At 46.7% G+C, this 15,137-nt stretch overlaps 1 protein-coding gene across 1 annotated transcript in view; it reads left to right on the top strand.

The window, feature by feature from the left end:
• SPAG16 (sperm associated antigen 16) overlaps positions 1 to 15,137 on the top strand; it is a 932,486-nt gene that overhangs the window by 605,878 nt on the left and 311,471 nt on the right. The window contains 1 exon segment of the mRNA XM_030210425.1: positions 6,991 to 7,117. Coding sequence (XP_030066285.1) covers positions 6,991 to 7,117 — 127 coding nt within the window.

Raw genomic sequence — 15,137 nt, 5'->3', positions numbered from 1 at the left:
ATAGAAATAAAACAAATGTAGAAAGTAAAATAATACCATTTTATTGGACTAATACATTTAGCTTTCAGAGGCCAAAACCTCCGTCCTCGGGTCAGTACAGTATAGTGCTGTTACAGTATCCTATCCTGACCTGAGGAAGGGGGTTTTGTTCTCCGAAAGTTAGTCAAAATGTATTAAAATTAGTCAATAAAAAGATTACCTTATTTACATGTTCTATTATAAACATTTAATACATCTACAATACTTTATCCTAAAGCAAAAAAAATAAAAAAATATATTTTATTTACAGTTTGTTCTCTCTGGTTTCTGCTTTCCTCATCTTCTTTTCACCGTCTTCCTTCCATCCAGCATCTGTCTTCACACTCTCTCTCTCTGCCATCCAGTGTCTGCCCTCTCTGCCGTCCTTTCCATCCACTGCCTGCCCTTTCTCTCTGCCCCTTCAATCCACCATTTGCCCTCCCTCTCCCATCCATCCAGGGTCTGCCCTCCCTCTCGCTCCCCCTTCCATCTAGGATCTGTTCCCTCTCTCTCTCTGCCCCTTTTTTCAGCCCCCAGTTCCAGCCCCCTTCTCCCCTCTGAACACCCCACCCCAGTCCCCTTCTCCCCTCCCCTTCTCCTGTCTGAGACCCCCACCACAGTCCCCTTCTCCCCTCCCCTGTCTGAGACCCCCACCCCAGTCCCCTTCTCTCCTCTGGACACCCCCACCCCAGTCCCCTTCTCCCCTCCCCAGTCCCCTTCTCCCCTCTGAGATCCCCACCCCAGTCCCCTTCTCCCCTCCCCTTTCCCCTCTGAACACCCCCACCCCAGTCCTTCTCCCCTCTGCGATCCCCACCCCAGTCCCCTTCTCCCCTCCCCTCTCTGAGACCCCCACCCCAGTCCCCTTCTCCCCTCCCCTGTCTGAGATCCCCACCCCAGTCCCCTTCTCCCCTCCCCTGTCTGAGACCCCCTCCCCTTTTCCCTCTGAACACCCCCACCCCCAGTCCTTCTCCCCTCTGCGATCCCCACCCCAGTCCCCTTCTCCCCTCTGAGATCCCCACCCCAGTCCCCTTCTCCCCTCCCCTGTCTGAGATCCCCACCCCAGTCCCCTTCTCCCCTCTTCCCCTCCTGAACACCCCCACCCCAGTCCTTCTCCCCTCTGCGATCCCCACCCCAGTCCCCTTCTCCCCTCCCCTTTCCCCTTCTCCCCTCTGAGATCCCCACCCCAGTCCCCTTCTCCCCTCCCCTGTCTGAGATCCCCACCCCAGTCCCCTTCTCCCCTCCCCTTTTCCCCTCTGAACACCCCCACCCCAGTCCTTCTCCCCTCTGCGATCCCCACCCCAGTCCCTTTCTCCCCTCCCCTGTCTGAGACCCCCTCCCCTTTTCCCTCTGAACACCCCCACCCCAGTCCTTCTCCCCTCTGCGATCCCCACCCCAGTCCCCTTCTCCCCTCTGAGATCCCCACCCCAGTCCCCTTCTCCCCTCCCCTGTCTGAGATCCCCACCCCAGTCCCCTTCTCCCCTCTTCCCCTCTGAACACCCCCACCCCAGTCCTTCTCCCCTCTGCGATCCCCACCCCAGTCCCCTTCTCCCCTCCCCTTTCCCCTTCTCCCCTCTGAGATCCCCACCCCAGTCCCCTTCTCCCCTCCCCTGTCTGAGATCCCCACCCCAGTCCCCTTCTCCCCTCCCCTTTTCCCCTCTGAACACCCCCACCCCAGTCCTTCTCCCCTCTGCGATCCCCACCCCAGTCCCTTTCTCCCCTCCCCTGTCTGAGACCCCCACCCTAGTCCCCTTCTCCCCTCCCCTTTTCCCCTCTGAACACCCCCACCCCAGTCCTTCTCCCCTCTGCGATCCCCACCCCAGTCCCCTTCTCCCCTCCCCTGTCTGAGACCACCCCAGTCCCCTTCTCCCCTCCCCTTTTCCCTCTGAACACCCCCACCCCAGTCCTTCTCCCCTCTGCGATCCCCACCCCAGTCCCCTTCTCCCCTCTGAGATCCCCACCCCAGTCCCCTTCTCCCCTCCCCTGTCTGAGATCCCCACCCAGTCCCCTTCTCCCCTCTTCCCTTCTGAACACCCCCACCCCAGTCCTTCTCCCCTCTGCGATCCCCACCCCAGTCCTCTTCTCCCCTCCCCTGTCTGAGACCCCCACCCCAGTCCCCTTCTCCCCTCCCCTGTCTGAGATCCCCACCCCAGTCCCCTTCTCCCCTCCCCTTTTCCCCTCTGAACACCCCCACCCCAGTCCTTCTCCCCTCTGCGATCCCCACCCCAGTCCCTTTCTCCCCTCCCCTGTCTGAGACCCCCACCCCAGTCCCCTTCTCCCCTCTGAACACCCCCACCTGAGTCCCTTTCGCCCCTCTCCTTCCCCACCTCAGTCCCGTTAAAACCGGCGAAGCAGCGTCGCAGGCAGCGCCTCGTGCCCTGCTTGTAAAAAAAAAAAATCAAATTTCCTTCCTTCTCCTCGTCTTGACGTCGACTCGGGCCTTCCAATCAATTTGATTGGAAGGCCCGAGTCGACGTCAAGACGTGGAGGAGAAGGAAGGAGATTTGATTTTTTTTTTTTTTACAAGCAGGGCACGAGGGGCGCTGCCTGCGACGCTGCTTCGCCGTTTTTTTTTAATGTGCGGCGCCGCGGGAACGGCAGCGGGAGCGGAGCACCCCCCACCCACTGGCACCCGGGGCGGACCGCCCCCCCCCCTTGGTACGCCACTGATATATATATACAGTGCACTCCATTTAAGTGCATGTTGGATAAGCGCCATCAATTTCTATGGGGATGGGGACAATCTTTGGTTTAGCGCACCACTGATAAGTGCAAGATTCGCTTATATGTATAGTTTAAGACTGCTCCTCTGCAGGAAAAACTTTACATAAGCGCGTGCACGGAATATGGAAGCCAATTGGCGCATGACATAAGTACATAAGTACATAAGTACATAAGTAATGCCACACTGGGAAAAGACCAAGGGTCCATCGAGCCCAGCATCCTGTCCACGACAGCGGCCAATCCAGGCCAAGGGCACCAGGCAAGCTTCCCAAACGTACAAACATTCTATACATGTTATTCCTGGAATTGTGGATTTTTCCCAAGTCCATTTAGTAGTGGTTTATGGACTTGTCCTTTAGGAAACCGTCTAACCCCTTTTAAAACTCTGTCAAGCTAATCGCCTTCACCATGTTCTCTGGCAAACGAATTCCAGAGTTTAATTATGCGTTGCGTGAAGAAACATTTTCTCCGATTTGTTTTAAATTTACTACACTGTAGTTTCATCGCATGCCCCCTAGTCCTAGTATTTTTGGAAAGCGTGAACAGACGCTTCACATCCACCTGTTCCACTCCACTCATTATTTTATATACCTCTATCATGTCTCCCCTCAGCCGTCTCTTCTCCAAGCTGAAAAGCCCTAGCCTCCTTAGTCTTTCTTCATAGGGAAGTCGTCCCATCTCCACTATCATTTTAGTTGCCCTTTGCTGCACCTTTTCCAATTCTGCTATATCTTTCTTGAGATGCAGCAACCAGAACTGAACACAATACTCAAGGTACGGTCGCACCATGGAGCGATATAACGGCATTATGACATCCTCACACCTGTTTTCCATACCTTTCCTAATAATACCCAACATTCTACTCGCTTTCCTAGCCGCAGTACCACACTGAGCAGAAGGTTTCAGTGTATTATTGACGACGACACCCAGATCCCTTTCTTTGTCTGTAACTCCTAACGTGGAACCTTGAATGACGTAGCTATAATTCTGGTTCTTTTTTCCCCACATGCATCATCACCAACGAGATTTCAAATTTACCGCCCCTTTAACTGCCACAGGCAGAATAAGTGAAATAATGTTGTTAGAGTGTACACTGGAGTCGTCATCACCGCACAACTGGAAGACTTTAACACTGGCTGACAAATAGAAGTTCTTAAAAAATTAGAAAACAAACAAAGTCATGCATCTATTGCTAAAGAATATGGTGTCAATCCCAGTCAAATTTCACGTATCTTGAAGCAGAAAGACCAGCTTCTGGAAGACTGGCAAAACAATACAAATCCATACCAGAAACGAAAACGGGCGGAAAAGCTGAGGAGGTGCAAGATGCTCTTCTTCGGTGGTTTTCTCAAGTCAGGAGCAGACAGTTTCCTGTCAGTGGTCCACTGCTTATGAAGAAAGCTAATCAACTAGCTGAAAGTCTTGGACTAACTGAATTTAAAGCCACTGTTGGATGGTTGGAAAGATGGAAAGCAGTTGGGGACGCCCAAAATCGGCTTTCGATTATGCCGATTTGGGCGACCCTGTGAGAAGGACGCCCATCTTCCGATTTGTGTCGAAAGATAGGTGTCCTTCTGTTTCAAATATAAGCCTGATATTGTGGATGCATCCTGCATTTTACATTGGAGAATAAACTTTGTTTGGAAGCCTTTTATTTTTTGAGAGTTTCTTTGCATCAGTTGGTCTCCTTAGGACCCCTTCTTTAGAATCCTGCGTAATTGGAAACATTTCATGAATGGAAAAAGAAGTAAATGGTAGGTGGTGTGTACACAATATTTAACTGATAGGGGTATTAAAGGGGAAGTGGGTTTTTTTTGTCCTCTATTTGATTATAAGTTCTTTTTTTATTTTCCTTTCATTACCGTACTCACTCTCTGTGGGTTGCTGACATGGGCATAATTTTCCCTGTAGTGTTTTTTTTTCTGTTTATATCTCTATATATTTGATGTCACCATATTCTTGTATTCATCGTATATTTAAAAATCCTAATTAAAATATATTTTAAAACAGAGGGACCAATATTTAAAGCGATTTAACAGAGAGGAGCCTTTTCCTGCCTGCTTAAATCACCTGTCGCTACCCAACCTCAGATATTCAGCAGCATTAAAGCGGGGAGTGCCACTGAATATCGCCTCTGGCTGGCCCCAAAAAAGTGGATCGTTCAGGGGGTGGCACTAAGGAGGAGCTGGGGCTTATGCGGGCACTGACAATGTTCAGACAAGGCCCACATAAGTTAAGCGAGTGGATTTAGGGCAGCTCAACAGCTGTCCTAAATTCACCCGCTTATCTTATGTGAGCCCTGGCTGAATATTGGGCTGGGAGCTGCATAAAAAAAAAGTATTTTCCCCCTTCCTACCCCTTCTCCCTTGGGCAGCATCCCCGTCTCCACTCCCTGGTCAGGTTAGGACCCCTTCCCTAGAGTCTACCTGACCTCCCTGGTGGTCCAACGGGGCTTTGTGGGCAGTAACAACCTCCCCTTGCTCCTTTTCCTAGTGGCAGCTTCTTCAAAATGGCTGCCACGACCTCTCACGGTACTTACATATTTAAAGGCTGCGCAAGAGGTTTCGGCAGCCTTTTTAAAGAAGCTGTTGCTAGAGGCAGGAGTCAGGAAGGTTCGCTCCTGCCCCCGACACCCTGCTGGACCACCTTGAAGATCAGGTAGACCCTGGTGGGGTCCTACCCTACCAAGTGGAATGGGGATACCACCCACAGGGGGGCTGTTGTTGTGAGGGTACCGCATGGGGGGGGGGCTCTTGTTGGGGAGAGCTGCAAACTTGGGGTCAGGGAGGGGGGAAATGCTTTTTTTAAATGCAAGTCCTAGCCCCATATTCACCCAAGGCCCACATAACTTTCATATGCGGGCCCAGCTGAATATCGGCTGGGCCCGCATAAGCTCCGGCAGCCTACCCTCTCACTCTTAGCTCCCAATATTCAGTGCCGGTGCCTGGACATGTCCTGTCACTGAATATTAGGGCCAATTCAGCTGACAATAAATGTTTAAAAAAACAGTCATTGCTGCCGACTGAATATTGGGGGGGGGGGGGGGGGTGAATCTGGCTATCTTATGTCTAATGGGACAGATATACGTAATTAAAATTCTCCTCCCCCCCCCCCCCCAAACCTCCACTGACCAACTAAATTCTGTTTTTGGTTTGTTTGGTTTTTTTTTTTTTTTTTTTGCTAAAGTGCACTATGTTTTTGCATGTAGTGCATCTTAACAGCGAAAAGTACAGCACGTTAAGTGCAAAGGCGGCACTAATTGTTGGGGCCATTCCAGTATGCCCTCCGCAACAAATGCACTGAAAGGTTCATTAGCGCACATAAACTTTGTCTCAGTTAGCATAAAGACACATAGGATTAGATTCAGTAAATGGTGCCCAACTTTGCACACCATTTAAAGAATAGCATTTAGCGCTGGAATCCGTGCCCAACTTTACGCGTGAGGATTTATACCAACTGGTATGTAAGTTAGGTGGAGATCACCTGAATTCTATAGTACTTCACATATCTTTAGTGAACACCCGTGAACCCCTATGCCCCTCATATGGCCACGCCCCTTGTATGCTAAAAGATTTGCACACGGATCTTTATAGAATAGCACTTAGCAAGATGTGTGTTCAAATCCTAACTGGAGCCAATTAACTGCAATAATTGGTTGTTATTGCTCAATTTTTGCTAGTTAACAGCTTGTTACTCAAAATACGCACCAGATATAGAATTCAGGGTTAGCACCTCCTATTGAGGAGGCACTAAGTAAACTTGTACTAACAACGAAAGTGACAGCATGTGGTAAGTACCATGTGTTAACTGTACTATGGAGCCCCTACCTATTCTCCGCCTACTTTCCACCCCCTATGACAACATGTAGTTAATGCACAAATTTGTGAGCGCTAATCAGCATGGCACTATACTAAGAGTTGGAATGCTTGTGTGGCAGCAGTTAGTATGCAGAAATTTACACATTAACGTTTTAGATTTACCTGAATAAAATGAGGTAGCATTGGAGGTATTCCTGGGGTGTGGTTTCACTTTGTTCAGCACTAATATTCAACACTATCCAGACAAAGTTATCTAAGTAACTTTGTGGCTAGATAGCTATCCTAAAATTACTCAGACTACTTTATCTGTTAATTTTGACAAACTTCTTCAGTTACCAGTCATACTAAAGCACTTGTTTTTTTTATTGACTTCTTTCAAGTCATATCTGAAGTTTTTGCAGAGTGTTCAATTATGATCTTTGATGCTTCATAGGGTGACACCATTGCATCTTGTGATTCCTATGGGGTATTGAAGCTGTGGGATGTTCGGAAAGTGGCTGTGATACTTTCTTTTGATGCAGGACCACATCCTGGCAACCAAGTGGCCTTCAGCCCATCAGGTAAGATTAATTATTTTCTCTATATGTTCATTCTCACCAGGTTGAATAGTTTGTTATGTTAAGCTCCAATTTAGCTTTTATGATTTGAGAACATTCTCTTTAGCAACAAGCTATTGTTATCCTTGGTAATGGAAACTTCTAGATTAAATAGGTCTTCTACTCCCTTTAAATGAAACAGCAATGCAAAACTCATCTAGGGTGTAGTTATCGAAGTGGCCTATCATTAAGACATGTTATTTTAGCACTGATTTGTTCTGTTGTATCACAGTTTCCATTTTACGCATTGGACCTAGTTATTAATAACTGGGGTTGACAGTAAAATAAGGCGTCTGAATGGTAGCCAACATTAATACCTTCCACACTTATGGTGGTTATTTTAGAGGGCTTATTCATGATTTTCATGTGTAAATACTGTTTTTCCCTTGGGTTGTGCTCCTCTCGCCCTCTGGTGGCCAGAACCGGTGGCTGCCATAGACTTTCCAGACTCTTTTCATTCCGGTCCAGATATTTTAGCCTTCCAGTCTTGTGTGGAAGTTTGGCAGCTAGCCTCACCCTAGCTGCCTTGTGATTGTTGCAGCTGAGCTCAGCTGTGATGAGCTTATTAGCCACCTGGGAACTTGCTGCCTTTGCAACGTTTTGGTTTAGGTCCAAGTTAGTGTTGGTGCAGTGTGCACTTTTGACTTGTGTGTTTAGCTTCCCTACTTTTTCCTTGTGGCTCCCCTGCTTTCCCTTTTGGTGCTGTTAGAAGCACTTCTGTTTTGCTGCTGTTAGAAGCATTTCTGTTAGTGGAGTGCTTAGGAGCACTCCTGATTCGTTTAGTGCTTAGGAGCACTTCTGTTAGTGGAGTGCTTAGGAGAACTTCTGATAGTGTAGTGCTTTGGACCACTCCTGTTGGTTTAGTGCTTAGGAGCACCTCTGCCAGTTTTGTGCTGTGGAGCATTTCTGTGGTTAGGTGCTTAGGAGCACTTCAGTCTGGTTATGCTATAGGAACACTTCTTAATTGCTGGGTTTCCCTGCTTTTCCCTGGGGGTTTCCCTGCCTTTCCTTTTGGTGCTTGGGAGTACTTCCGTCTTGTCTTGGCCCTTTGCTCCTGGTTTGTGCAAGCTTGCGTGGTATTCCAGGGTCTGAGGTGGTCCCTAAGCCCTAGTCCCATTCCTGGTCCTAGTACTGTCAAGTTTGTTCTAGTGTCCCAGCCCCTGTGTTATCCTGCATCCGGTAAGTCCTGCCGGCTGCTTGAAACCAGGGGTTCAACTCCTGGGGGACAGTGGCTAAGTGCAGGTGAAGCAGTGCGGACCTGTCCGGTGTACTCCAGTCCAGTGTGTTCTGGTCCAGTGTGTTTCAATCCGGTGTGTTCCAGTCCAGTGCGGACCAGTCCGGTGCCATCCAGTCCAGGGGGTTCCAGTCCGTGTGTTCCGGCTCGCTGGGCGGCGCCTGCAGTCCTTGTCCGTGCCGGTGTGCTAGCCCAGTGTTGGTTGGTGGGTTTTGCCTGCTGCTGTCTCTCCTCGTCAGCAGCCCAAGGGCTCACGTTTGCTCCAGAGCCCGTCCTCGCGGGCTCTGAACCTGAGAACCTGACACATATACATGTATGTATCAAATATACATCTATAATTTAATTTTAGAAAGCTGGTATCTACACATGTAAATACACAATACATAGAGATTTCAAAGGATAAGAATTACATGTGATATGGGCATACAAGACTGAAATCTAAGGGGCTCATTTTCAAAGCACTTAGACTTACAAAGATTCATAGTTTACTACGGGGCTAATTTTCAAAGCACTTAGACTTACAAAGTTCCATAGGTTACTTTGGACCTTTGTAAATCTAAGTGCTTTGAAAATACGCCTCCACGTGTGTTTTCCCTATTTCAAAAATCTACTTCTGTTGGGAAATTTCACACATCAGAATTTACAACTGCTTTATTGCATATAGAAGTGTTACATACAGTGGGGGAAATAAGTATTTGATCCCTTGCTGATTTTGTAAGTTTGCCCACTGACAAAGACATGAGCAGCCCATAATTGAAGGGTAGGTTATTGGTAACAGTGAGAGATAGCACATCACAAATTAAATCCGGAAAATCACATTGTGGAAAGTATATGAATTTATTTGCATTCTGCAGAGGGAAATAAGTATTTGATCCCTCTGGCAAACAAGACCTAATACTTGGTGGCAAAACCCTTGTTGGCAAGCACAGCGGTCAGACGTCTTCTGTAGTTGATGATGAGGTTTGCACACATGTCAGGAGGAATTTTGGTCCACTCCTCTTTGCAGATCATCTCTAAATCATTAAGAGTTCTGGGCTGTCGCTTGGCAACTCGCAGCTTCAGCTCCCTCCATAAGTTTTCAATGGGATTAAGGTCTGGTGACTGGCTAGGCCACTCCATGACCCTAATGTGCTTCTTCCTGAGCCACTCCTTTGTTGCCTTGGCTGTATGTTTTGGGTCATTGTCGTGCTGGAAGACCCAGCCACGACCCATTTTTAAGGCCCTGGCGGAGGGAAGGAGGTTGTCACTCAGAATTGTACGGTACATGGCCCCATCCATTCTCCCATTGATGCGGTGAAGTAGTCCTGTGCCCTTAGCAGAGAAACACCCCCAAATCATAACATTTCCACCTCCATGCTTGACAGTGGGGACGGTGTTCTTTGGGTCATAGGCAGCATTTCTCTTCCTCCAAACACGGCGAGTTGAGTTCATGCCAAAGAGCTCAATTTTTGTCTCATCTGACCACAGCACCTTCTCCCAATCACTCTCGGCATCATCCAGGTGTTCACTGGCAAACTTCAGACGGGCCGTCACATGTGCCTTCCGGAGCAGGGGGACCTTGCGGGCACTGCAGGATTGCAATCCGTTATGTCGTAATGTGTTACCAATGGTTTTCGTGGTGACAGTGGTCCCAGCTGCCTTGAGATCATTGACAAGTTCCCCCCTTGTAGTTGTAGGCTGATTTCTAACCTTCCTCATGATCAAGGATACCCCACGAGGTGAGATTTTGCGTGGAGCCCCAGATCTTTGTCGATTGACAGTCATTTTGTACTTCTTCCATTTTCTTACTATGGCACCAACAGTTGTCTCCTTCTCGCCCAGCATCTTACTGATGGTTTTGTAGCCCATTCCAGCCTTGTGCAGGTGTATGATCTTGTCCCTGACATCCTTAGACAGCTCCTTGCTCTTGGCCATTTTGTAGAGGTTAGAGTCTGACTGATTCACTGAGTCTGTGGACAGGTGTCTTTCATACAGGTGACCATTGCCGACAGCTGTCTGTCATGCAGGTAACGAGTTGATTTGGAGCATCTACCTGGTCTGTAGGGGCCAGATCTCTTACTGGTTGGTGGGGGATCAAATACTTATTTCCCTCTGCAGAATGCAAATAAATTCATATACTTTCCACAATGTGATTTTCCGGATTTAATTTGTGATGTGCTATCTCTCACTGTTACCAATAACCTACCCTTCAATTATGGGCTGCTCATGTCTTTGTCAGTGGGCAAACTTACAAAATCAGCAAGGGATCAAATACTTATTTCCCCCACTGTAAGTGCTTATTTCAGCCAGCTATTTATAGGAGAGATTATGGGATATATCCTCGTTAATCCACCATTGTTTATTTCCCCCTCCAAGTTAAAAAAAATTATGATTGCAGAATCTGTGTCTAATTATCATCAGACTCATGGATAGGTTTGCAAAAGTTAGTACACACTTAGAAGTGTAAATATTGGCATTGCATGTGTAAGTTGGTGAGTTTCCACCATTAGTTTTCACATTTATACTTGTAATATGGATCCTTCCACTGAACGTAGATGGCACATCCATATGCACTTCTACAGATATTTTAGAAAATGCTCTACATTGGCATATTTGTTTTCTACAATACCCTTGGAACTGAGAATGTCCTGACCTGGACATCTCAACTCTGATCTCTAGATTCTAGGTAAAATAGGGCTCCAGTTGAATTACTATTTGAATAAAAAATGTATTAAGCCTGTTCCTTGTTAGTAGAGTCGATTCCAGGCTACATTATTTTCTTTGCAGCTATTTCTAAAATTGCAAATGGAATTACTGAGTGGTCACTGGTTCATATGTTTTCCTTTCCTTTACTCTTAAAATGAAAAAAAGGAGAAAGGGAGAGGGTTGTTTTAATTGGATAATATTTGTAATGAGAGGCACAGATTCAAATAGCACAGTATATCCAGGAGCTATTGGCTATGAAAATATAGGTTTCATAAAGATATATTTGATGATTATGCTTTTCAATATCTTCTTGATTTCAAGTCATTTTATTTATCTATATACTTATGTGTAGGATTTCAGTGCATGAGAATTAGTGAAATTGTTTTCTGCAACGTACAGAAATGACATCTAGATGCTAATCAGTATAATCAGAAGCAGGTGATTGAATGCTGCTTTATTTTTCTACGTACATATGTGGAATCTCAATCATTTATATTGTAATTAAGCCATTTCATATATTAAGAGTTTAACATACTGTGGAAGGTGAAGTAACAGAGTGGCTGAGCAGCAGCAATGAGCAATTGCAAAGCAACAGTTTATTTAGAGCCCGATATCCAAAGCAATTTAGAGGAAAAGGTACCTTTTAACCAGGAGGAACATGGAGTGGCAGGAACAAGTTGGCTTTGCTCTTGTCCCAAGGACCCACTGAACCACCAGGGGTAGTCAGGTAGGCTCGAGGTGACTACTGAGAAGTGGAGGAGGGGATAATGTTCTATGGGAGGCAAATCTTGATCTATGGGGGTTGGATTGGGGGGGAGGCAGATCCTTATCTGTTGTAGGGGCCAGGTAAGGGATCGGAATGTAGAGTGGGTCTTGATTTGTTGGAAGGGGAGGAGGGATCAGAACTTTTTGGGAGCAGGTGGGGGACTTGTCATCCCTTTATGCAACTCCCAGCCAACATTCCAATATTCAACCCTGACCTACATAAGAGTCAATTGCTGATACATGCCTGAAGAGGCCCAGACATTCAGTGCCAGTATCTGCATAGGCACAAGCACTGAATCTCGGGGCTTAATTCAGCACTGGGCGGTCAGCATTTAAAATACTGCTGACCACCACCAGCTTAATATTGTCTTAAAAACTGTGTCGGAAATATCTTCTCAGGAGTAGAAATATTTTAAAACAATGAGGCTGATATTTTTTTAAAAAGCTATAGATGCTTGTTTTTCTTATTTGCTCTGGAAAATTAAAGTGATATAGAAGCCATTATTCAAAGGGCATAACCTTTAAAATCCTAAATTTAGATTAATTTTTAGCTGAAAATGTAAGACAGTTTCTGAGAAAAATTCACCAACATTTAGGGGCCCTTTTACTAAGCTGAGCGCATCTTTTGGGCACGCACCAGGCCAGTTTTTACTGTGTGCTGGAAAAGGGCCCTTTTTTAAGGGGCTGTGAATGGACGTGTGGTAAAGTAAAAACCAGCCCGTATCCAATTTTGGCCGGAGACCTTACTGCCACCCATTGACTTAATGGTAAGTTTTCACACGCTACCCAGGTGGTAGGCATGCAGCTTGCACCCATTGCCATTTACTACCGGGTAAACACCACGTGGTAGAAAATAGAAAATATTTTCTACCACGTGTTTTTGGCATACACCAAATTCAGAATTACTGCCCAGAGCACTTCGTAGTAGGCAGTAATGTCGATTTTGCACGTGCTGGAAGTGTGTAGGCCCTTACACGATTTGTAAAAGGGTTCCTTAGGTTCTTAAAAATTATGTCCTTTGAATAATGGCTCCTGTATCATTTTAACTTTCCAGAGCAAATAAGTGAAAAAAGGATTAGGTAAATTTTCAGCAGAAAGGTGGCATATAGAGATATACAGATAAGATATCTATATAAAGTTATATATATTCATCAATGGCAGATGGGCACATGGCTCTGTTCAGTATTCACATCAGGGGCGTAGCTACGGGTGGGCCTGGGTGGGCCCAGGCCCACCCAATTTCAGCCCAGGCCCGCCCAGCGCCAGCCCCCATTGCCGGCCACTGCTGCTTTTCCTGTTGAGCAGCAGGGCCGGCGCTACAAAAAGAAGAAGCGCTAACGGCGCTAAGGATGAGAAATGTTTAAAAAAAAAAAAGCGCGGCACCGGCAGGCACTGTCTCGCAGCCTTGAGGCATTGGCTGCTGGCTCGCAGGCTCCTCCCGTCTGCGGGAGGAGCCTGCGAGCCAGCAGCCAATGCCTCAGCAGCCAATGCCTTAAGGCTGCCGAGACAGTGCCTGCCGGTGCCGCACTTTTTTTTTTTTAAACATTTCTCGTCCTTAGCGCCGTTAGCGCTTCTTCTTTTTTGTAGCGCCGGCCCTGCTGCTCAACAGGAAAAGCAGCAGTGGCCGGCAATGGGGGCTGGCGCTGGCATGCAGGGCGGGCCTCGTCGAAGAAAAGAGGGAAAACATGGAAGGATGGGGAGAAAAAGAGGGAAAACAGATGGAAGGATGGGGAGAAAGAGGGAAAACATGGAAGGATGGGGAGAAAGAGGGAAAACTTGGAAGGATGGGGAGAAAAGAGGGGAAACAGATGGAAGGATGGCAGAGAATGAGGGAAAACATGGAAGGATGGGGAGAAAGAGGGAAAACATGGAAGGATGGGGAGAAAAGATAGAAAACAGATGGAAGGATGGGGAGAGAAAGAGGGAAAACGGATGGATGGGGAGAGAGACTCTGGATGGAAGGATGGGGAGAGAAAGGGGAGAGACTGGAAGGATACAGAGAAAGGTGAGAGACTGGAAGGATGTGGAGAGAGAAGGGACACTGAACAGAAAAGGGTAGAGAGATAGACACTGGTTAGAAAGAGGGAGAGAGACATTAGATGGAAGGATCAGGAGAGAGGATAGATGGATGGAAGGATGGGGAGAGAAAGAGGGAAGACGCTGGATGGAAGGGTAGGGAGAAAGAGGTGACACTGGACGGAAGGATGCAGAAAGAAAGAGGGGAGACTACTGGAAGGATGGGGAGAGAGAGGGGAGACTGGAAGGATGGGGAGAGAAAGAAGAGAGCTGCTTGATGGAAAAGGAGAGTAGTGAAAGACTGGAGAATAAGAGGAAGGGGCATGGGGAGAACAAGGGTGAGAAAAAGATGAAAAGTCATAAGTAGATGAAGGAAATTAAAGAATGGATAGTAAGAATGAATTAAATCAGGACAGAGAGAGAGGCAGAAAAATATTGAAGAAAGCAAAGAAAAAGGAGAGAAAAATGAGAAATGGCCAGGAAACCGTGGCAGAAGAGTTAAGCGAAAACGAAGGAAAGCAGAATCTAGAGACTGGGAGTGACACAATGAGAAAAAGTAAATGGCCATACAAGAAAGGTAAAGAAAATAATTTTATTTTTAATTTAGGATAAAGTAATATGGTACCTGTGTTAATGAAGTTTCAGAGACCAATACTTCCTTCCTTAGGTCAGGCGAGGATACCGTAACAGCATTATACTGACCTGAGGCAGGAGGTTTTGGCCTCTGAAAGCTCATTGAAAAGGGTGTTAGGCTATTAAATAAATTTTCTGAAATCTGATGCACTGAAAAGCAGCACTTTACCCTGTGTGACAAATGCATCTGATTAGCGTGACTAAATTTTGCTGGGGGAGGGGGTAGAGAGAAAATTTTGTGCCCACCCACTTTGGGTTCAGGCCCATCCAAAATTGGCAGTCTGGCTACGCCACTGATTCACATATAACTTCACATGGATAACTTATTTTGAAAATTAGAAGTTTGGTGTAAGAATTCATTGGTCTAAGTCAACATTTTTCCCTTAAGGTTAGTGTAAATCAGGATTTCCCAAACTTTTCCTGGTGGCCTATCGTCAATCTGCTTTTCAGACTATCTACAATGAAAATGCATGAAAAAATTAGCATATTTTGACGATGTACTATATGTAAATGTGATAAAATCTATAGGACACTGCCACTTCCCATTAAGGACACTCCCTTACAATGTCAGTGCCACCTTAAAACCCCTAGTCCCACCCAAGGGGGAAGTGACACAGGAGGAGTGGAGCTAGGAGGGTGCAATGATAAGTT

Source organism: Microcaecilia unicolor, chromosome 7 (genome assembly GCF_901765095.1).
Source record: "Microcaecilia unicolor chromosome 7, aMicUni1.1, whole genome shotgun sequence".
NCBI classification, from domain to species: Eukaryota; Metazoa; Chordata; class Amphibia; order Gymnophiona; family Siphonopidae; genus Microcaecilia; species Microcaecilia unicolor.
This window is presented reverse-complemented; position numbering and strand designations above follow the sequence as displayed.